This window comes from Pipistrellus hanaki (assembly GCF_964339955.1).
Source record: "Pipistrellus hanaki genome assembly, chromosome: 9".
Taxonomy (NCBI): Eukaryota; Metazoa; Chordata; class Mammalia; order Chiroptera; family Vespertilionidae; genus Pipistrellus; species Pipistrellus hanaki.
This window is the reverse complement of record NC_140511.1, coordinates 65,047,286-65,071,344: the sequence shown is the minus strand read 5'-3', so window position 1 is coordinate 65,071,344 and position 24,059 is coordinate 65,047,286. Positions and strand designations below refer to the sequence as shown.

General features: G+C 38.6%; 1 protein-coding gene across 1 annotated transcript in view; it reads left to right on the top strand.

Moving 5' to 3' along the window:
• Window positions 1-20,413, top strand: part of LOC311628003 (fatty acid desaturase 2-like protein FADS2B) — a gene marked incomplete at its 5' end in the record, with an annotated part of 29,534 nt that extends 9,121 nt beyond the window's left edge. Inside the window, 10 exons of the mRNA XM_084894863.1 lie at window positions 1,159-1,356; window positions 2,940-3,041; window positions 8,330-8,455; window positions 11,162-11,222; window positions 14,075-14,151; window positions 14,344-14,441; window positions 15,385-15,481; window positions 17,288-17,367; window positions 18,860-18,985; window positions 20,322-20,413. Coding sequence (XP_084750989.1) covers window positions 1,159-1,356; window positions 2,940-3,041; window positions 8,330-8,455; window positions 11,162-11,222; window positions 14,075-14,151; window positions 14,344-14,441; window positions 15,385-15,481; window positions 17,288-17,367; window positions 18,860-18,985; window positions 20,322-20,373 — 1,017 coding nt within the window. The 3' untranslated portion in view covers window positions 20,374-20,413. The remainder of the gene's footprint in view (window positions 1-1,158; window positions 1,357-2,939; window positions 3,042-8,329; window positions 8,456-11,161; window positions 11,223-14,074; window positions 14,152-14,343; window positions 14,442-15,384; window positions 15,482-17,287; window positions 17,368-18,859; window positions 18,986-20,321) is intronic.
• Window positions 20,414-24,059: the final 3,646 nt, after the last annotated feature.

Here is a 24,059-nt window from a genome sequence, read left to right as displayed (position 1 = left end):
TTAAGTTAAAAGATATTTCTGCCCAGGATTTGCACTGGCTCTCTAGTCTATTATGATGTGACAATGGTGACTAGCATTGTACATACACACACATGCACATTTACCCGTTGCATGTGCACATAACCTGGACCTTTCCAACAAGCAACACTCTAATGCCACTAGAGATCTGTCTTATTTCTGGAGATCTATTGATCAGCTCATAGGGAATTTATCCATTGAGTTAATCTAAGTGATCTATGTTTGTTTATCTTCATAATCTTCTATGAAACAGCCATTTGAACCTATAAACAACTGGCAATGTAACAGACTGACAGATCTCAGAGGGAAGAAGGGATGAAATTAACAAATTTATATGCATAAAAAAAGAATTTATATGCATATAAACATAACCTATGGACAGACAACAGTGAGGTGAAGGCCTGAGGGGGGCCAGGGTCAGGAGGGGAACAAAGGGGCAGAAATGGGGGATAACTGTAATACTGTCAACAACAAAAATACCTTTTTTAAAACTGTAAAAATAACTTGTAAACTGTACCAGTATCTATGGTAACATAGATCCATATGGACAACAAAGTTCTGCAAAGCATAACCAGAAATCAGTCAACACCTGAAATAATACTGATGGTTTCAAAAACAACTGTTAGACTTCTGTATATGATTTCAAAGAAGAAGGGAGAGGGAGAGATAGAAGCATGATGAGAATCATTGATCAGCTGCCTCTTGTATGCCCCCCACTGGGGATCGACCCCCCAACTGTGCCCTGATGGGGAATTGAACAATGACCTCCTGGTTCATAGGATGACATTCAACCACTGAGCCACACTGACCGGGCTGACTTTTATATAATATATCTTTACTGACCACCACCACCCCTCAAAAAAAATACATTAATTCTAAGTTCCATGCAGCTTGAGGATAGTTGACAAACCACTACTCATTTTTCTCTTTTCTAGAGGGAAAAAAAATTATCATAACACTTTTCAAAGGATTTTTTTTCTCATTTTTTTTTTAATTCTGCCCTATTAAATGTATTAATACTAATAAATTTCTATTTATAAAATTAAGGTATTAATAAGTTAATAAAATATATTAGTAATCATGATCATTTGAGCTTTCTTTCTCCTGAAAGAACTAATTTCCTCCTTGAATATTTCACAGGCCCGGTTGGTGGAAGATTTCCGAGAACTGCGGAGGACATTAGAGGCTATGAACATGTTCAGTGCCAGCCTGGGGTTCTTTTCCCTTCACCTCATCCAGATCTTGATTTTGGAAGCCCTGGCTTGGCTAATGCTGTGGCATTTTGGCAATGGCTGGCCTATTACAATATGTATTTCCTTTCTTCTCACAATTTCTCAGGTAAGCAGGTATTCTAAACCCAGGCAATAGCTTTGAGGAAAGGCTCAGAATGTCTTCTTCTCTCTTTAGATTGGTGTCAGCTGCTGCTGGATATGTCTTGGAAAGTTATTCATTGGTGTCTGACCCAGCAGATTATCAAGTTCTCTTGCCTGTAATATGGGGGATAACATTTTTTTAAAATCTTCTGAGGAGGGCTAATCAAGTTAATGTGAACAACACCTAGCACAATAACTGGCATAATGCAAATATTTAATTTATGACAGTTGCTACTCTTTACCCATTTTTGTCCACACAAGTTCAGTTTTCAGTCACATCACATTCATCTTTATCTTTCATTCATTAACCAACCAGCATTTATCAATGCATAGACCATGAATACTTCAAGAGCAGAGACTACATCTTATCTAAATATATATAAGCCTAAGTGACCAGCCCACCAGCCGTTTGACCATCTGACTGATAGCTATGATGTGCACTAGTCACCAGGGGGAAGACACTCAACACAGGTGCTGCCAAGCTGCTGTGACTTGGCAGCTGAAGTTCTTGGGTGATGCACCCAGAACCAGAGAGGAGGGAGCCTCATTCAGTGGTGCCATCACCCCAAGAACCATCTCAATCCGGGACCCTTCAGGGGATGTCAGAGAGCCAGTTTTGGCCAGATCCCTACAGGCCAAACTGAAGGACCTTACTGGTGCACGAATCCATGCACTGGGCCTCTAGTATGAGAATAAGAACATGTAGATTCTGCCATAAATGACAACCAACACCTGGCATGTAGACTCAATAAATCTTTGCTGAGTAAAGTATGAATCTCTGAACATAGCCTTCTGTGAGCACAACACTGTGCTTTGGACACAAAGGGAAATGCACCTGGTCCCTGCCCTCAGAAATGAACCACCCAGTGAAGAAGAAGATTGCCATTTAAGTATCTAAACATATTACATGACCAAATGACACTGATGCCAAAGAGAAGGACAAGCAGTACTGTTGGAGCAGAAAGAGGAATTTATTTCTGAAAAGGACAAATGGGGAAGGTTTTATGGGGAATTAACGCCAATGTTAATTCCAGAATATTTTATGTTAACTTTTTTCTTGAACGCCACATTACATGGTTCCTTGAAAAGTGACTTTAGAAGCAAGAAAAGAATTAAACTTTAGCCAGGAACTTCACATGTATTTATGTTGCACAACAGCTGAAAGAGTAGTGTTATTATCCCTACTTATCAGATGACGGATGAGTTTCAGAGTTATTGATAACTTGCCAAGAATCCTGCAGCTCAAAACTGGTGAAGAACGGTTTAGAACTCAAATCTTCCTGATTCCAAAGGCTATGCTCTTTCTACTCCACACTGGAAGATTTTGACCGTGGTGGCAAAGAGAGCATTCTAGGCTGAGGAAACCACCTGCACAAAGGCACAGAGGTGGGAAAGAATGTGCTATGTGTGGGAAATAGAAAGTTCATTTGCCTTGAGATCAGACAAAATCTCCCACTTTTCTCAAAAGGGCCCCTGAACCAACTAGTGGACTCATTTGTTAATTTCTTCTTCCCGTCTCAGCTCCTCTAACAACTTTATCTCTTCCAGGCCCAGAGTTCATTTTTGCAGCATGACACCGGTCATCTTTCCATATTTAAGAAGTCCAAGTGGAACCACCTGATGCACAGATTTGTGATGTGTCATCTCAAGGTACAGGACGTTCAGGGAGTATGAGGAAATTCTCAAAGGTCATTTCCTAAGGCAGTGGCTTCCAAATTTGCTTGTGCACTCAGATGAATAAAAAATGTTTGTGCACACCCTGAAAGTAAATGTAAATATACTAGCAATGTAGATACTATGCATATATGCAAATATGTAAGATTACATTATAATATACATGCTGAAAATAGAATTTTAAGTTTTTATAAGGATTTATTTTTTATTTAAGAAGCTCTAACATTTTTTCTTACCCAAGTAAGCTTTTTGACCCATCCCTGGCACCCAGTTAAGGAACTCCTCACAGAAGAAGTGTTGTGCCTTTAAAAATGAAGATATGTCCTATAAATTCGTGAATAGGAATATTCTTAGGAGGGCTCTGCGCATTTACTGCTGGGAAGCTAGGGGAATCCAGCAAGCCTGAATAGTCCCGAAAGGGTGTGGCTGTGAAGAAATAAAGGAAACAGTGCAGAAGAATAGATAAAAGTGAAGAGAAAGAGGAAGAGTGGGCAAGGATGTTCAGATGGCTTTGGCCAAGAGCTGAAGGTTGCAAAACCCAGACTGCTGGAAAAGCAGGTGCCCATGATAGCAGTTGGTCTTATCCCCACTAACATACGCTCCAGAAGGGCAGGCACAGTGTCCTACGAATCATTGCAATGCAGCACCCAGCAAAAGTGTCCAGCACATAGTTCTTCAATGAGCAGTTGTTGAATGAGTGGGTGGGTGGGTGGGTGGATGGATGGATGGATGGATGGATGGATGGATGAATGGATGGATTAATTACTTGTTAATGAATGAATGAATGAATGAATGAATGAAGCCAACCAAGGACTGCTAAGAATGGCTCTTAGTCCTGAATCTGATAAAATTCACTGTGTGACCTTCAGGGAGTCACTTTCTATCTCTGGCCCTCAAGTGTTATCATCTGTAATATTAGGAGATAAATTTGTTTTCTGCTTTTCTATGACATTCTAGGATTTGATGACTATGTGCTCTGGCCCAGGAGGATAGGAAATGCCTCTGAGCCTTTCACTAAGCCGAATCCTTCCATTCAAGCCAGGCCCTCATAGGAAAAACTCATAAGCCCTGCTTCAGAGCCTACTTGTTTTTTCTTACTGAAGTGATTTCATATTGAATTGGAAGATACTTGGTTAGAATCACCATCTAATCCTACCCTGTTTCCAGTTGGGCAAAATGAGGCTTAAATATCATAAAATATCAGAGACTTGAGTCAGGATTAAGGTCAGCAATATCTGTTCCTCCACATGGTTAGAATGAATAATATATTGTCATTTTATGTAACAAGTTTAATGAGAAAATTCCTGTAAGTACACTATTTGCCTCTTTATCCACTAGTGTTAGATGAAGTGTTTGGGATTCACTTAGAAATCTTTAACACAGAAATAAAGCAGAAGTGGTTCTTTATATAGTATTGTGGGATTCAGGTAGTGTACCCTCTCAGTCTCTGAGGAAGTCAGAGGAAAAATGAGACTCATGTGCTCTGGAGATAATTGAAAATTGATTTAATGCCAGTGAATGGAATATTTCAATCAACTCCACCCTTGCTGGTATTTTTTTCAAAAACTATTGCTTTCCCATTGATCCAAATTTGTACACAGCTCTCTTGCTATAAATTGTGTCTCCAGAAATAGTTTTGGATATAATCTTGATGACTCATGACCAGAGTAAATAAATGGTAAATGGCTCTAAAAGCAAATTAAAGTGGTCTAGAAAGGATCAATGGGGGGAAAGGGAGACATCTGTAATACTTTCAACAATAAAGCTTTTAAAAGTAAATAAAAGCAAATCAAGTGCACACAGGCAAAACTAGTGATTTATGAGCAAAACTAATATAGGCTTCAATATGCACAGGAGAGAGTTACCTGTGGGGAAGAAAAGTGGGCTGGGAAGAGGAGGGGGGTATCAAAGAAAATTATCCTATAAACAGCAAACATCCCGCTTTGTACATGTACAACAACTTTAAATTTCAAAGCTTGATTTCACATTAATTTACCCTCCTCCCACCTGGAAAAGGCACAGATATTGAGATAATTTGGAATTTTCATTCACCAGCTGTGCAAAAATATATACATTCTGCTCTTTGCCATGCTTGTATAAGAAAATAGTGTTTCTGAAAATAAACCATGAAATGTCTGCATACATTTTGGACTTCCATGCAATGTGAAAATCAAAATGGACTCCCTGTAGCATATTTTTACCCCTCACACCCATATGCATATTTTGCAAACTATAAGAATCAAGTATTATTATAGAGATAAAGAAGCAGAATAGTTGAAATGAAAACCTTCCTTGAAAATCTGACTTATATTGTTTCTGTGACTACATCCTAAAACATTTTGGGGGCAAGATTGTCAAGCATGGTATTTCCTGTAATCCTTCCGGTAACCTCATCCATTTTACAGTTGATGAAATTGGTCAAGGGCACACACCTAGTAGCAGGACTTTAGATTCGGGATGGTTTCAGTTCAAACCCTGGCTACTACCCTAAGAAAGGACATAAAGTGAAAAGAAAGAATGACTTAGGGTGATTCCTGTACTGGTGCCCAGTAGCCTGTTTTGAGCAAAGTTGATAATCCTTACTTCCCCAGGGATCACTCTCTCCCTTATCTTCAGAAATTGTAGCTTCCAGACAGAGGAGCCAGGGAGGAGCCAGCTGCTTTAGATCACACCCACACCATTCTGACCACTGTTCTAAGTTCCACAACCTTGAGCAGACGCTCTCTGACCTTCGTGAATCAAACCCTGTCTATCATATTACATATTTCCATAGATAGTTGTTGGATGAAGGGTACAGTAAGCTGGTAGATGAGGCCAAGATATTGGTTATCAGAAGATTTAATTGAAAAAGAGAACTATTGCTTATCACAGTGTCCTTGTTTAGTTGTCTCCTGCTCTTAATAAATTATATGTTTTATAAATGTGGGAATCCCATCTAATCATGTCTATCTTTATATTCTAAATACTGCCTACTTCAGTATCTGATACATGGGACATACTTCAAAGTACATAATGAGTGGGTGAATAAATGAGTGAGTACACAATTGTAAGAGTGAGTGTGTGGTGTACAATTTAATAGGAGAAATGCAGAGTCCATTGGAGATCCAAAAGGGGGAATAGAAACCGATGACTTCATGTTGAGTTTGAGAAGTCATGGGACATCCAAAGAAAATGTTAAAAGTGATCTCCCATTCAAGCATGAGATTCAGGAGAGAGCGCTGGACTGAAGAGAGATTCCACTGAAAGGACATCAGGGAATGTTAGAAGTGAGAAGAGAATACTGCTCCTGATGATTGAGGGCTTGGGTTGCTAAGAGAAAACTGCAATGAAGACTATGGGAAGTCAATGCTAACAGATTTTTCAAACAAAGCCATCTCTTGTACCATAGATGGATAGTGTGCATCTGGTAAGTCACTTTAAATGTTCTAATAGCCACATGTTAAAAAATAATTTTATTTCTCTGTGTATTCAAATATCATCATTTCAATAGGTAATCAGCCTACAAATTATTAAGATAGTTATATTTCTTTTTTATCTTGAGTCTTCAAAATTGAGTATGTATTATATACTTACAATCCATCTTAATTTGGTCACATTTCAAATATTCAATAGCCACATATGGCTATGGCTACTGTACTGGATAGTTAAGAGCTAAACCATGTATTGGCCAGTTATTGAGAGACGTCAAATACACAATAAAAACCTACTGTTGTTTATTCTTCTGTGAATGATTAACACAATAGGAGAAAGGAGGGGAAATTAAATATCTCAATATGCCAACATTTTGCATAAAACTTCTCATATCTCCCCAAATGACTCATGGAGGTAAATATTATCATACTATTTTTACTGGAAATGAAATTGAGCCTTAAGGAGAGCAGGTAATTTGCCCAAACCACACAGTAATATTTATACATCTACTATATGAAACTAGGTTGATATGCCTCTAATTCCTTTGCTCTGCTAAAACCTTCAGACTTTAATTCAAAGAGATAAAATCACAAGCAACCTAATCAGGGATGATTCAAGCTTGACATCAGCTAAAATATTTTTGTTCTCATTTATTTTTATATGAGAGCATTGAAGCCTAGACATGGAATGATCTGAGCCAAGCTCCCCTAGGAGATCACTTCAAATCCATATGCTTTGAAATACTCATTGAAGTAGGATTCCTAGGGCCATTCTTTTCCTCAACAACTAATTAAAGTCTTAAAGCTGATATTTTCTTTTTTTATTGATTATGGTATCATATAATTGTCCTCATCCCCCATTCCCATCCCAAACCCCTCCCTACATATGCTCCCACCCCCCTGTTGTCCATGGCCACTGGCTAGGCCCATATGCATGCACACAAGTCCTTTGGTTGATCTCTTCCCCTTACCCCCACCCTCTCCTACTTTCCCTCTCAGGTTTGAGAGTCTGATCGCTGCTTCTCTTTCTCTGGGTTTGTTTTTGTTCATCAGTTTATGTTGTTCATTATTTCCTCTAAATGTGTGAGATCATGTGATCCAAGAAATACCCTTGTAAGAACCTAAACTGCGACAAGCCATAATGGTTATGCTGAGAGAGGCAAATGACCTTTTGTTTTTGTTTTTGTTTTTTAAATAGAAAAAAACACTCTCTGCCCCACCTACATCCAGAATTATTTTTTATGTTTTTTAATACTCACCCAAGGATATTTTTCCCTTTTTTTTGAGAGAGAGAGAGAAAGAGAGAGAGAGAGAGAGAGAGAGAGAGAGAGAGAGAGAGAGAGAGAGAGAGAGAGGAAGAGCGATGGAAAGACAGAGAGAAATAGGTATGTGAGAGAAACACATTGATTGGTTGCCTTCTACACAAACCCCAACCAGGGAGGAGCCTTCAACCAAAGTAACTCCCTTTGACCAGAATTGAGCCCAAGACCCTTCAGTCTGCAGGCGGGTGCTGTATCCATTGAGCCAAACCACCTAGAGCCAGATTTTTTTTTTTTTAAATGAGACTCAAAATAGAAAGATAGGAAATTATTTCATTTCATCAGTTCTTATGATTTTTCATCATCACATGTTGTTTGAGCTTGAATTTATGACTCAGATGACTATTTATTTGTAGGCTTTGAGAGCCCCTGAATGAATCAATGAATCATTCTGTGACCCAGCAGTGGGGAGCAAATTTGAGAAGCTCAAATGTCTTGTTTTGACTTTGGAGATGCATGTAAAAAAACTCTAATCCTGAAGGGCATTTCAAAAGAGAAATCTTGCCACCACTAATGAACCCTCTCTTCTCCTCAGGGCCTGTCAGTAAAATGGTGGAATCACCGACACTTCCAACATCACATAAAACCAAACATTTACCCAAAAGACCCAGATATTGATGTGGGTCCACTTTTCCTGGTTGGAGATTTGCAACCTCTCAAGGTACGTTTAGAAGCCCTCGCCAACAGAAGTTCCTAGACGTAGTTTCTAGAAGTTCCTAGAATAGGTTCTTAGGTAGGCCTATTGCCTTGTTTTGGAAAGATCAAGCTAGAGCTTCCAAATTCACACGTGACACGAGAACATCTCTCTTTTTAAGTTCAGGATATAGATTTTAAATAACTGAACCTGGGATTGTAAAACTGAGAGATGTGGAGTGCATGACTCTATGTCCTTAAAAGCTATTCAGTACAATCTCCTAGTGTAAGAAATATAACTCATGTCACCGTTTTTGAGCAATCCTGATGACAAGTAGATACCTGCCCACTTCCTGTCACTAGCTTTCAGGCAACATATGCTAAAATTAGGCAATAAAACTAGGTGAAGTGAGGTCAGCAATGACTCTCCAAGAATATGGAGACATTCACTCAGAGAAACAGAGATCAATACATTCAATAAGCACTAAAGCACAAACATCTAAATCTCTAATTATTTCAACTAATTCTAGCTCAAACAATGCTATTCTTTTTAGTTCATGTTTATTTTGGTACATTTACACATGAACCACAGCCCAAATGTTTTTTAAGACACTTAGAGACACCCCCACACACACACCTCTAATTTATATTTCTTAAAATATAGAAAAAGGAAAGGAAAAGTCAACTCCAGAATTTCTCAATTGTTGATTTTTTTTTCAAACCTCAATTTAATGTCATCATGTAAAGGATAATCAGCAAGTTTCTTAGAAGTCTTCATTCAATAGAGGAGGTCTAAGGACATAGATCCTGGGAGTTGAGTCCTTAGAAAGAATCTGCTATCTTCTCCTAGGACTTTTCTGAAGTTTTATAAAAATAAGAATCTAGCTTTGTCAGTTGCTGCCTGGGCCTTGTAGTACCCTCTTTTCCATCTGAATTAGGAAACAAATCCTCTTGCTTATATTTTGAAAAACAAAATTCATGGCTGTGATTGTGAATCAGTTGCTTTTGACCGTGGCTCCACAAACAAATTGGACCTCTCTAATGTCTGTGAACTCCATGCTCATCACTAAAATTGTGACATTTGACTTATCATTATCCCCCCTGACAAAGAGAGATTTGTATCACTGAAGTTCATGAAGCAGCTTGACCTTCAGAAGGGGCTTCTCTTAAGCTTTACAAATTATCAGGGCCACCTCTACAAGTTTTACAGTTGCTCTTGGGACATATCCCTAGAATCTTAGGGATCTATATAACATAGTTTCAAAGCTACTGCATAAAACGTTACTTAAAATTATTTATAGTAAAAAATTCAGTTGTTTCACATCAAAAATAGTTCTGATGAGTCTAGAATATTTGCTTTCTCACATTTTATTGTCAATATTTCTATCACGTTCTTCAAACATTCATTTCAATAAGCATTAATTAAATCTTCTATGCTCCAATTCCTATGCACCTGCAAGATTTAGCATTCTTCTTTGGGAATGATACTCAAAAACCAGCCTTCCTCCTAGGTTTGCTAACTTTCAAGCATTCCTCATGTATTTCCTTTTTCATTTTCCCACCACTTAAGTATTTGGAAGTTTGAGAGTAACTGCAAATAGCTATTATTATCTCATCACCATGATATTTCTTTTTATTTATAATAATACGAGAAAGATCAGACTTATTCTCTAAATAAGAGAAGAAATCTATATGTAGGTGGGAAAGTATTAAAAGAATGAGAAAAGCAAGAGTCAAACTTTTCCCATAACTGAGTGAATATACAGATAAAATATAGAGTGGGATGTGAATTGCCATTCATTCATTCAATTAAACATTTATTGAGTGCCTGCTAGTTATTGGAGATATAACCAATAATTTTATTTCTCCTCATGAAGATATTTTCTGTCTTCATGCACTGAGAACAAATTAAATGAATGAAGGAACCCCCTAGAAAATAAATCAAATTTCCAGTACTGATATATATAATATCACTGTGCTTTACAAATAGTAAATTACAGCATGAGATCCATAATCAGAACACAAATGAGAAAAGATGGAACAGATAGGAGAGGCCAAGCCTATATCTTTTATCACATGACCATTAATAGATATCTATTGAATGAATGTAGATAGAGACTGAGCTTCAAGCAGAATTATAAACACTATTGTTAAGGAAGAGAGAAAAACTCATTAGCCCTGACCAGTTTTGCTCAGTGGGTAGAGCGTAGGCCTGTAGACTAAAAGGTTCCAGGTTTGATTTTGGTCAAGGGCATGTACCTTAGTTACAGGCACATCCCTAGTGGGAGGTGTGCAGGAGGTAGCTGATCAATGTTTCTAATGCTCTATCTCTCTCTCTTCCTCTCTGTAAAAAATCAATAAAATATAAAAAAGATTTTTAAAAATTCATCAGAAATGTGCCTTTTCAATCACCACTCCACAGAAGGACCAAAAAATCTCAAAATGGCTTCTATGCCAATAAAAAAAAATTTAAATGATCACAATCCACATACAGTAGTCAAATGGAATAAACCATCTATACAAGAATTGCTCATATTTAATTAAGGCAAAAAGATGCCACAATATTTCCCCCCACTCCACTTTTGCTTCTTCTAATGCCTTAAGTTCAACAACCAATAAACTCTGATCAGATAGCTCTATCCATAGAGATTTTAGACACAAACACACAGATTTCCTCGAGTGTAAAGGCCAGAAATATTATCTCTTATTTAAGTTTTATTCTCTCTCCATTCAGTATGGCAAGAAGAAAATCAAATACATTGACTATGAAAAGCAGCACCTTTACTTCTACATGGGTGAGTCTCCTTGAAGTCAAATTCCTTATCATTCCATTTCCATGAATCAAGCAGTAGTCAAGCCAGAAGACATGACTGGAATGCTCTCACAGAGAGACCAGCCCATGTTGTCTTATAACTGAGAGAAGCAGAATGCCTTCTTTCAGACTTACAGGGGTGGAAAACTGAAAAAGGAAAAATGGAGAAGCAAATAGGAATCTTTAATAGGCATTTCATCACTCTGGATATTGTGTAGGGAAGGAAATGCTCTGAGAAGGATGAAAGACAGGATGCCAAGTCAAGGAATCTTGAATCTAGGACTCTAATTGTGGAAAGACTAAACACCTACAAGAAGAAAGGCATAGTGGCATTTGGGTAGGAAGGGAAGAGAAATAGGAAAAGAATGCCTAAGCATTGACAGTATGATGTCAGAAAAAGTAGAGACCCGGGAACAAAAGCCACTTATACAGCTTCTGTGTGAAAGAAAGCTGGCTGTTTCCATGGCTTACATAGGGTTGTAGAAGATAGAAGATAGATGATAGATAGGTGCTAGATGATAGGTAGATATACAGATAAATAGAAGATAGATAGATGATAGATAGATAATAGATAGATAGATAGATAGATAGATAGATAGATAGATAGATATAGATAGATGATAGAAATATGGGATGTGGGTCCATACTTAAAAGAAAATAAGGTAGCTCTGAACAGTGTTCTCAGTGGTTGGAGCATTGGCCTGGGCACCTAAGGGTCTTGGGTTCAATTCCTAGTCAAGGGCAAGTACCTGGGTTACAGGTTCAATCCCTACCCTCAGTCAGGGCATTTGTGGGAGGCAACCAATGAATATGTCTCTTTAACATCAATGTTTCTCTCTTTCCTCTCTGTGTCTCCCCCTTCCTTCCACTCTCTCTAAAAAACAATGGGAAGCATTTCCTCACTCCTTGGGTGAGAATTACAAAGAAAACAGGTTAGCTAAATAATGCTGATACTAATAAAGATCATCAGAAGCCAAATGCTTTAATCCTAACCAAAATCAACACCATAAAAAGGTTCCTTGGAATCCCAAAATGTTCATCTAAAATATTTGGGAAATAAACAAAAATCAGGGAAGGATACAAACATTTTCTGTAGATCAGGGTTCTTAACCAGGAGCAATATTGCTCTTAGTGGGACATTTGACAATTTTTACAGGCATTTTTGGTTATCACAGCAGAAGGGGAGAGATAGCACTGGATCTGGGAGGTACAAGCCAGGGATGCTATTAAACATCCCACAATACACAGGACAGCCCCTAACAACAAAGAGTTATTTGGCCCAAAATTCCAACAGGTCCAAAGCTAAGAAGCTCTGTTGCAGATTATCTGATTTTCCCAAATATCTGCTGCCTGTGGTCATGTGTAACATGCCTGAACAGATGGCCTGTGGTCCAATTTTTTTGGAGACATAGGGATTTAATTCCACTGTTGCCCCTTCCACTGCTGGAATCCTGCAGCCCATCCTATAGTAATCACCTGCTCTTTCTTTTACATGACCAAAAAGAAGGAAGAGGTCATAGGTGCCCTATTTTGAAAGGTAGCTAACCTCCAACCTAGCTAGATGTGTGTTCACATAAGAATTTATTTTCTGAATTATTCCCATCTTTCATGCAGCAATATGCCCTTAGCTTATGAAAAATGAATGAATGCTGTGATGAATGAATCACTGCAGAATCTCCCCTCCCAAACCACACTGCCCACAGTGGCTATTTCATTGTGTCCTTTCCCTTCAAATGCCAACTTAGCATCTCAGGTACAAATGAACCATACTAAAACTGTCAAAGGGAAACAGAGCAAGGTATTTGTTAGAGATGGCAAGACATATTTTACTCAAGCTATTGCAGTAAGGGAGTGGGCTTCAATGTAAACTGAACTCAACTCTGCTAGAACAAAAAAGTGGGGCACTTTTAAAACATGGGGGCATGCTAATGGATATTACTGAAAGACACAGAGGGGGTGAGAAATTGGTCAATGTGATTAGGCCGTCTGTGTCTGCTACTGGTGCTTATGGAAGTTTGGCTCCTACCCTCCCACAGCAACTGGGAGACAGGGTCCTAACCTTCTTCGTGATTATATTTCAAGCGGATGATTCTCAGATCCTGAAGGAAGCCATTTCTGGGTCACTGAAGATAAATCTCAGTGGGACAGAGAAAGCATTTACAGTTGTAAGATTTCTAACATAAATGCTCTAAGAAAGGCATCCCAGGGTTGTGGCCCTGAGCTGTAAGAAACCATGCTAGTATTTGTTCAAGTTTCTTAGTATGTGGAATGGATGAAGTCATTTGTGCTGAGAGTTTGCAGGTGGGCACAAGCCTAGTTTGGAAGAGAACTCAGAGGACCTGACTCAAGTGTGGTCAAGGAGAGAGTCTGTCAAAACCCAAAGGTTCTCCATTAGACTTGTTTGTGCTCTGGCCTCACTGATCCTGGGGGAAAGGCAGGTAAATGATTCTTTAGCCGGTAAAGGAGTACAACTTCTTTATTTCTGCCTTCACATATTGTGACCAGGCCCTAGCCTAAGGATTGTGAAAGATGGAAGGTTTTCATAGACCTTAAGATAACTTGAAAACTCACAGTAAAAGCTCTTTTAGGATGCCTCCAGCAAGAATGATTCAAATCTTGAGTGCTTCCATAGTGTTCTTGAGGAAGCTTGAACCAAATTCCTGGTTCAGCTTCATATAATCAAAAATCCCATTTTGGGGATCTCAAGCTTGCTACCCTTCTCAGAGGCAACATTGCAGGTGGCATGTTAAGGAGATAGAGCCCTGTTGACTTGCACTGAGGACACATTCTACTCATTTATTCAACATGTTTTTTGTTATTGTTGTTGTTTTCCAGTTGCGCTTCCCCTCCTCATGCCTGTATATTTCAACCTGCAATCCATGCAAGTGATGTACCTCAGAAGATATTGGAAGGTGAGTAACAACTCATTCTCTGAAGCTAAATCAAGTAGAAAATGGGAAATGAAATTGCTTAGTCTCTTTCAGATAGAGCTTCTTTGAATTGTGAGACATAAGATTTAGCCAGTACATGAAGAGACCCTACCCCAATGAAGGAGAAGTGAGATTGTGTTCAGAGCATCTAATTTTCAACACTTTTCTTCGCAGGACATTGTCTGGGTCAGCAGTTTTTACATCCGATATTTCATCGCATTTGGTCCTTTCTATGGAATCTTCGGAACAATATTGCTCATATATTTGGTCAAGTAAGAAAGCAAGAATATCTGCTTATTCCCTAGATAATTCTCTTATCTTCCTTATGCTAATCCATTTGTGATTAGCATAAGATTATGGCACCTTGCCCTATTCTCTGTAACTGTGAAGAAAAAAACAGTTGAAATATTTGAGTAAGAAGTGCTCTTTAAAAAAAAAATATTGACCCAATCTTCTTTTTGTTTCCACTTGCTTAATTCCCAATTAACTATTTCACCTGACCCCAAAATCTTTTAAAATTGGACATCATAATCCTTCCAAAGATAACGGAAGAAAATAAATTTTTAAAACTTATTTTTATGATGAGGACTTTTCCCAAAACCAAAATGACTTCTCATTGAATAGCACTCTTCAAATCCCCCCTCATTATTTTACTTTATTATTCTAAGTCCTACATAATAATAAAGATAATAATATCTACTCTGTATTAGGCACTTTGCTAAAGGCTTAATAGGCATTCTCTTATTTGCTGAAATCCTCACATGATCCTGTATTGTAGATAGTACCATCTTATTTTCTTCTAAGGAAGCTGGAGCTCAGAGAGATTAAATCACTTGCCCAAGACTACCGCGTTTGTAAGGTTCAATGGCAATACCAAACCAAAACTTGAACCCAGATCTATCTGATGACAAAGCTCAGGCCCTGTATGCCCTTAAGTTACGTTTGTTTGTTTTTTTATCCTTGCACCAATGCTACAGCAAACTTTGGGGCACTGCTTCTGCACATTAGGCAGTAAAGTAGATCTTGTGACCAAATATCTAGTGTGTTCTTTCTAGATTTAAAGAGGAAAATAAATGGCCACTATTTTACAGGAACCTTGAAGTCACTCTTACTTCCTCCAATACTCAGCCAACTCTGTCAGCAATTTTGTAAGCTCAGTGATTGGGACTGTAACACCTCAAGGAGTCATCAATTCCTCCTTTTATTCTCCAAAAGGTTTCTTGAAAGTCCCTGGATTGCATGTGTTACGCAGATGAGCCACATACCAATGAAAATGAGCAGAGAGGAGAACAGAGACTGGCTCAGTACTCAGGTAGTAAACTTCATTAAGTTCCTGGGAAAGGATCCTTCAAAGCATAATGATTTAGAGTCTGGTTACCTCCAATAATATAAATTCATTCTTATCCAGTGCTTGCCAGAAACCAAGCACTGTCAACTACTGTGCATCTAACCACATGAGATAGGTGCTGTGATTACTCCCGCATTGCAAATGATAAAATTGAGGAATGGAGAAGTTGAGTAACTTGCATAAGATCACATAGTTAATAGGTGGTACAAACAGCTTTTAAACACAGGCAGTTTGATTTCAGGGCCTTTGCTCTAAACCAAGGGTTGGTGAACTACAGTTCAAGGGCCAAATCTGACCCACTTTCTATTTCTATAAAAAAAAAATTATCTTAGAACACGACCATGTTCATACATTTTTAAATTATCTATGAATGTTTTCATGCTACAACAGCAGAATTAAGTAGTTTTGACAGAGAATTAAAATATCTGCAGTTTGATACTTTATAGAAAAAATTTCTGACCACATGAAACAGCCTTTTAATTACAGAATAAATTTAACACCCAAAAGGACACTGGAATGCACCTCATTTCTTTGTATAAGTAGAGAGACTCAGTAAGGAGACACAACATGCTCTCCAAGCATGTGGGAAGATTCAGAGTTTTAACCAGCGCAAAATAGTCCTATCTCCTTGGCCTTCCACTTGCTGAGCCACAATTGACTGGAGAACCCAGTCATAATTCTACTTCCTTCCCAAACTCACTTCCAAGTTCAGTAGACCTTCCATAGGGCATCAAGTAGTGGTTCTCATATTTTTTTGTTACAGAACCACTTGACATTCTTAAAAGTCACTGGGAACCTGAAAGAGCTTATGTTTATATCGGTTATAAATATTCATGGATATTTACTATAGTTGAAATTAAAACACTTTCAAACATCTATGAATTCATTATTAAGTAATATAAGAATCAAAGCAACACATCAGAGTGATGGTACCATCCTATATTAGTATCCTCTGAGAAAATCTACTGTACAAGCACGAGAGAATGAGAATGAAAAGAAAAAAAAAAAAAAAAAGTCTTAGAAGTATTACAAAAATCATTTTGACCTTGCAGATCCCCTGAAAAAAAGTCCTAGGGAACCCCAAGATTTTTCTGAAGAATGCTTTGAGAAATGCTGACATAGAACAACCACAAAAATAATATTCAAAATGTCAACTCAACTGGAATTAAACTTTAGAAAGGTATTGAATAAAATAACATTCACAAAGGATCTTAATCTTTGCAGTCTGAAGAAGCCTACAAACTCCTCATGATGATACTTTTCAATGTATAAAATAAAATACATTAGATTACAAAGGAAAATATTTACACTGAATGTACTTCTATGCACAGAACTCTTGGTTAAAATCCTTGAATGCCTTATTCCCCATTGAGAAGCCCTTCGATTCCATTCTATGGAAATGGATTCTAACCCCTACAATCTCTACCAAACTCCTCTATTCTCACTTTTATCTGCCAAGGTCCTCATTGGTGACGCCTTAGTCTTTTGTATCCAAGAGCTGATGGTGACTTAGCTCCCTCAGATTCTATGCACTTTTTCATATCTATTGCCTTATATATACTTCTTAACAAAATGTCTTATTTATGTTTTAAATTATAAGCTATTTATTTACCTGGGACCACCTATATCTTTTATTCCTCATAGTTTCTTACACAAAGGAGGTAATCAATGAGCACTTATTGAATGATTGCCTGGGGGAGAGGGGAATTAAACATTTTCTCTGTTTGACATTTGACCTTATTTCTATCTAATGTAAACTATTTCTTGCAGGTCTTGGCCACCTGTAATGTTGAACAGTCCTTTTTCAATGACTGGTTCACTGGGCACCTGAACTTCCAAATCGAGCACCAGTGAGTAATAGAAACAACCCATGACCAGGGGAGGGGCTCTGACTTATAATAGCCCCCAAACAGTCCAGAGCAGAGCCATAGGGTTGGGATCTCAGAGGGGAAAAATGAACCATAATTGCTATCTTTCTACTAATATTGAGAGTAAAGAAGAAGAAAAAGAAAAGGAGGTATAAGAATAGTGAGTAAATAGAGTGGAATCTTAGAAACTAACAGTGATTTGGTTTCCAGATTACCCATGGATTTAGAAATTGATGTTTTCTTTGCATTCGGTTTGTTGGCAAAACCCAAGAAAAATCATGACACCTGAGTAACCAAGTTGTGTTGAAAAGTAATTGTAATTTAATTTAAATACCTGTAATGTAATTTAAATATCTGTATCTGTATTTTTAGAGCTGAGGTTACAAAATAATCAACAATGAAATCCAGTCTCTGCTGCAATTTCCAAATGGCATCTGGAAATACATTACCAGGGTCAGTTAGGCAAACATGCCGTAAAGAAAGAGTAAATGATAATCCTTTGAGTTAATCTCCCCAGAATATTCTGGGGAGAGACTTTCTTTCTTTCTTTCTTTCTTTCTTTCTTTCTTTCTTTCTTTCTTTCTAAATATATTTTACTGATTTTTTACAGAGAGGAAGGGAGAGAGAGAGTTAGAAACATCGATGAGAGAGAAACATCCATCAGCTGCCTCCTGCACAACCCCTATTGGGGATGTGCTCACAACCAAGGTACATGCCCTTGACCAGAATTGAACCTGGGACCTTTTAGTCCTCAGGCTGATGCTCTATCCACTGAGCCAAACCAGTTTCAGCAGAGACTTTCCACAATCTCTTTATTGAAGCCATTTCTATGACAGTGAAGGAAGAGATCTTATACCTCTTCATAGGATTTTTTTTAATCCTTTCCTTCATGTTAGTTCTTTAAAATCCCACCAAAACAAGACATAATTATTATTTATATTTTACCAAAGAGGAGATAAAAACCCAAGAAAGTCAGCTGGCTGATTAGTAAAAGCCTTGGTTGAAAGCCCATCTTTCCTCACTCTTATTCCTATCTAAGAACTTTTCCCCACATGCCTTTAATAGAACTTACTTATCCATCCTGCAAGAGTTAGATGGATAGAGAGACAGACAGATAGACAGAGATGGAAGGTGAATATCTCCAGCTATCTAGATAATTTAGAATGATTTTTTTTTAAATCTATACTTTCATTTGAGCTGCCAACTATAAACATTTTTTATGGTGCTAATATTTATTTTCTTAGCTCCTCCCAAACATTGCCAACTACAGGGCTCACAGAAGGTTAAAAGATAGATAAGAGTGTTTGCTAAGAGGTTTTTTTTGTGTGTTTTTTTAACTTTCTGCAGCAGTATTGTGCAAAGTCAAGATTGGGTCTGCATTGCCGACATAATTTTATTTAGTAATGAGGAAAGAAACCTCTTTCCGCATGCTCTGTAGGTCTAAGTTTTGTATCTCCTGTTTCTGTTTCCCTAGTCTGTTTCCCACTATGCCCCGCCATAATTATCAGAAGGTGGCACCTCTGGTGAGGTCCCTGTGTGCCAAGCATGGATTGCAGTATGTGAATAAGCCCATACTGAAAGCATTTGGAGATATTGTCAGGTAATAACAGAGTCTCCTCAACTCAACCCTCATTTTTCTTCAGGTCCCCAGACTATTCACTGGGTTGTGATTCATTCACCCAAGAACCATTTATTAAGGGGCTCCTGTATGCAGGGCATAGACATGAATAGCATCAACTGCAGACCTGATAATAATAATAATAATTATTATTATTATTATTATTGTTATTATTTTACCATGTACCTTCTGCCTTCTAGGTACTTAGTAGAAATGCCTTTCTACAAAAGTTTAAGCTTTTTTGGGGGGGTGGGGGGGAAGAAGGCATGTGACAGGGGATAGAGGAGGCTGGGGGGAGGTCAATGGGGAGAAAAAAGGATATATATTTAATACTTTAAACAATAAAAAACTAGAAAATTTTTTTTTAAAGTTTAAGCTTCTTAAAACCAGGGCTATGTATTATTTGCCTTTGTGTCCCCTATAGAGGCTTTGCATGCTTGACAGCTTAAGTGGTGGGAGGGACTCTCAAAGATTCTGGTCCAGGGTTGCAAACAAAGATACTTGCAGGGTCCAGCAGGACATACTTGCAGGGTCCAGCAGGACACAAATGTGTGAATTGGATAGGGATGACTAATCCCCTATAGACTGATCCCATGGGTAACTGACCAAGAATGGCAAGCCCTGGGGGAACTGAAAATTCATACCCATCCTGAAGCATTCAGTTCCCTATAAAGCATTGTGCTGATGAGACTAACAGCCAGAGATCTGGGTTTAATAACTTCCTTTAAGGATTGGGGGGTGGAGGGGACAAGCAAATAAAACCACAACAGTATCTTGAAAGAAGCCAACAAGGCCAGTCCTATTCTGATTTGATCCCTGCCTAGTGCTCCAGTGTTAGACTCTATCCCTCTCCTCCCTCTCTGCCCTCCAGTTACCTGGCCCCCTTATCTGTTACATAACCCCCTGCCCTTGCCATTTCACTTCCGTTGTCACCTTTTATTCTGCCTAAAATGTTCTTCCAACATGCCCTTGTCGATTTTCAAGGCTCATCTCAAGTGCCTTTTTCTCCTCAGCCTATGATTCATTCACATGCTCACTGGCTCTCTTCACTCATGACTTGTGTCATAATCATGACTAAATAACATATTGGGTAATAAATTCTTTAATTTGTGTCTCCCACTAGACCAAAAACCACGTGGATAGGACCCACCTTTCTCTTATGCACTGTTGCATCCCCAGAGCCTAGAAAAGTATCTTTCACATTATTAAATAAGATGGGTAGGTGTATATTGGATGGATTGTTATACAGTTGCATGCTTTATCTTGTAGAATCTCTTAGAGTTTCACGTCCTGATAATCTTATTCACTTCTCCCACAGGTCCTTGAAGAAATCCGCAGCCCTCTGGATGGATGCATACTACGAAACATGATGCAGGTGCCAGCCTTAATGTGCACGCAACTGCATCTTTCAAGGAGGCTGGTGACTGTGTAAGACCTTCCCACTTTACCTGTCAGTGCCATTGGCATACCGGATTGTGCCAGGAGTGTGAACTCCAAGGATACATGATAACTCTTTCTCTGAAGGTTTCCTCTGCAAATAAGAAGCAGAGAAAACACAAGATGGCTTTTACCAGAGTGTCAAATGGGAAATGAAGTCCAATGTTATTATTTTTTCCAAAAGATCTTTAACTTAGTCCTACCAACAGGCCTTACTCAAATCATTGCAGTCGCTGGGCGTTAAGTATAGGAGCCAGGTAAAAGTCTCACTGACAATGTGGACATAAACAGAGGAGGGTCAAGGAGAGACTTCACATAGAGTACTTTTTGAAAAACAGGGCAATTGCTCTATGAAGAGAATCGTACATTTAAGAAGTTCCTGGTGAAGCACAATTTTTTTGCTTATTTCTTTTTTAAACACTTGAACTTCTTTTTCTTTAAATGTTGAGTATAATTAACATTAAAAATCTCTAAATATTTAAATACTCACTTCAGATTTCCATTATTGTACTGCACATGTGTAATTGGTATATATTTGTTTCCAAGTTATAACATTTTTTAAAAGTGCTTCCTACATTTAATCCCAACAGCAATTGGTAAAGTAAGAATAGACTCTAACTGATTATAAGATTTGTTTGCCTAATCTCTACCTGCCAAACAGAACTGCCAAACCTTATTACTACTTCAAGAGAGGGATATGTTTTCTATAAACTAGACCACAGGCTAGTTTATAGAAAAATGTAAGGCATTTTTCATTGGTTACATAATATCCTGCTGAAGCATGTCTTAGGACGTGAGAGTTTCAATATAGAAGGATGAGTCAACACTCTCAGTAGCCAGTATAATGATGTTTAATATGTCTGTGCTTTTGCTCATCTATTCCCGGAGGGAGGGGCAGTTTACACATGATCTGTCAGCAGGGGGGGGGAGGGGAAAACAAATGGCATGACCTCCATCCTCAGCATCAGGGGTTTATCTGTTGTCTGACATTCTACCAGGAAGCATTTCATCTCCTTCTTCCAAACTCTGCAAAATATTGGGGGGGGGGGTATTTGTTTATTTTTTTCTTAATTTAATCGCTGGGTTGTGAAGCAAAGACCCTGTGGCAGGAAAGAAAACAAAAATAAGTGTGGAGACTTGAAAGAAACCACTGGGGTTGAAGCAGAGGGAGCAGGGGCCACAGAGGGGCAATAAAGGAACATACATTAAAACACTCACATGTCCTAAGGCTAATCCATGCATGCCAAAGCTAAGACATGAGAATGGGTTGTCTGTGAGAAATGAACATTTAAATACTAATAATATTCCATTGGGAAGTTGGGTAGGGAATGAAAAGGGAGAAAAGTTTTGTTAACTTCATAATTCTTCATAATATAAGCGCTGGGTGGATCTGATAAGAGCCAAAAATCCTCCTGCCGGTGAGTCTACAGAAGATTCCGTCTGCCTGAAATCAGGGTTGCAAGTGGGAGTGGAGCACAGTGGTTTCTTTCTCTATCCAACTCCCAGAGATGTTCAAGCACGATTTGTTCTCCTAGTCACTAGAAATAGCAACCAGACCTCTCCCTGGACACACTTAACTACCTCAAAACACTCCTTCCTCAAGGTGGAAACTAGCCCATGTTGCAATTCCCCAAATGGAGTTAGTTACTGTGAAACTGAACAAATCTGGGAGATTTAGACAGATTATGTAAGGGAAACGTGAAAGCTGAATGAAGGTCATGCCATTTGCTTTCTCTCCCTATAGCCAAGGTCATCTGTAAGCTGCTCTCCACCCCACCCCACCCCCATGAATGTATGAGCAAAAGCAAAGACACACTATACTAGTACTGAACCTCTCTGTCACTCTCCCAGCTCTCACAATAGTTCAAAAAACGGTGCTAGGTAAGAACCATTAATGGAATATATTTTAACTTACTAGTACTAGTCAATAAGGGGAGTGAGGGTAGGTAAGAGATCAAGTGAAGGACTTGTATGTATGCATATAAGCATAACCAATAACCAATGGACCCAAGACATATGTGCCAGGGGTACAGGGGAGGCTGGGGGAAGGTCAATTGCGGGGGGGGGGGGGGGGGAGAGGAGGAGAGGAGACATATGTACTACTATTTATAATACTTTAAACAATAAAAAAAGAAAAACAATGGGGAAAATAGTATTTTTCCTGAATTCAATCTCCCAATTGATTTCTCTATCTCACCCTGCTATGACTGGTGTTTGCATCTGGGGAGACGCATGACTATATTTATATTACTTGTTCAATAAATTTCTCAGAAGAGAAGAACTGAGGCCTGTTACTTTGACAGTTTACCCTATCTCTGAGCACTGAATTGGAAGTTAGATGATCCAGCCAGCAGGACATTCCATTCTGCCCTTCATACCATAGGTTTCTAATGACTCCTAGTTGTTATAATACAGTCCTACCCAAAACACTTCAATTGATTCCCATGGCTCTTTGAATAAAGAACAACTTGGAAAAATGCCTACAGACTTTGCCTGCACTGGCCCTTCCCCGTGTACCTTGCCCCACCTTATAACATTCTGGCACGTGCTCTCTCTGCTGCAGCCCCAATGGCTTCTTTTGAGTCCTCACAATTTCTTCTGCAACAGGATCTTTGCTCCTGAACCCAGTGTCTAAACCTCTCCGTCAATCTCCCTTCTCATCTGGTTAGCTGTCACTCACCTGAACACCCCAGGGAAGCTTCTCTATATGCTCTATAGCAATTACTACAGGTATAATTTTACATTCATTTGTGATTCCTTAATAATTTTTATTCCACCCTAGCCTGCAGAATCAGTAAAGATGTACTGAAGGAAAGAACGAAGGAAAGAGGGAGGAAGGAAAGAAGAGATGTAGATAAATATAATTCTTTCTTACTATGTAGAAAGGTAAATTTTTTCTAACATAGGAAAAGCACTTCCATATTCTAACTCTGAATTATTAAAATTATTACCAACACTTAGGAGTATCTACCAGCCACTTAGTACTGAACTGTACCCCTCATTGGCATTATTTTATTTAACTCTCCTAATGGTCCCATGACACAGTCCTATAATTAATCTTATTTTATAGAAGAAAAAGTTGGGGCCTAGGGAGGCCAAGCAACTTGCCTGATGTCACAAGGTAGAAAGTGGTGGAGTAGAGTTTCAGATCCAGAGATGTCTGACTCCATAGTCAATGCTCATTAATTTCCATGCCAGAAAACTCAAAGTAATGGGGAATTAAGTGGCATTAGAAGGCATGGCAGTTGGTGTTTCTGGAATATCTCTAATAGCTTCCCAGAAGCTAATGAAATAAGCATTTCTACCTCAGCAAGATCACGTACCTAAGAAGGGGAAGGTGGGAGGGGCCCATGAAAGGCCCAGTGGCCACCTGGAAAGAGTTCCTGTTGACTTACTTCTACTCACCAATCTTAAAAGAGTACTCAGCTCAGACAAGTTTCACTTGGAAGTAGTCAAGCTGAGATTTAACCTTTAACTGCATCAAACATGGAAGAACAGGATAAAGACATGGATTGGGGATTTTGTGATGACTTAGCATGATTGCAACCCAAGGAAAATTCACCTTCCCTGTGGCTGTCTTTATGTGGCCTTACCTGAATCCTATTTCCTTTAAAGCTGA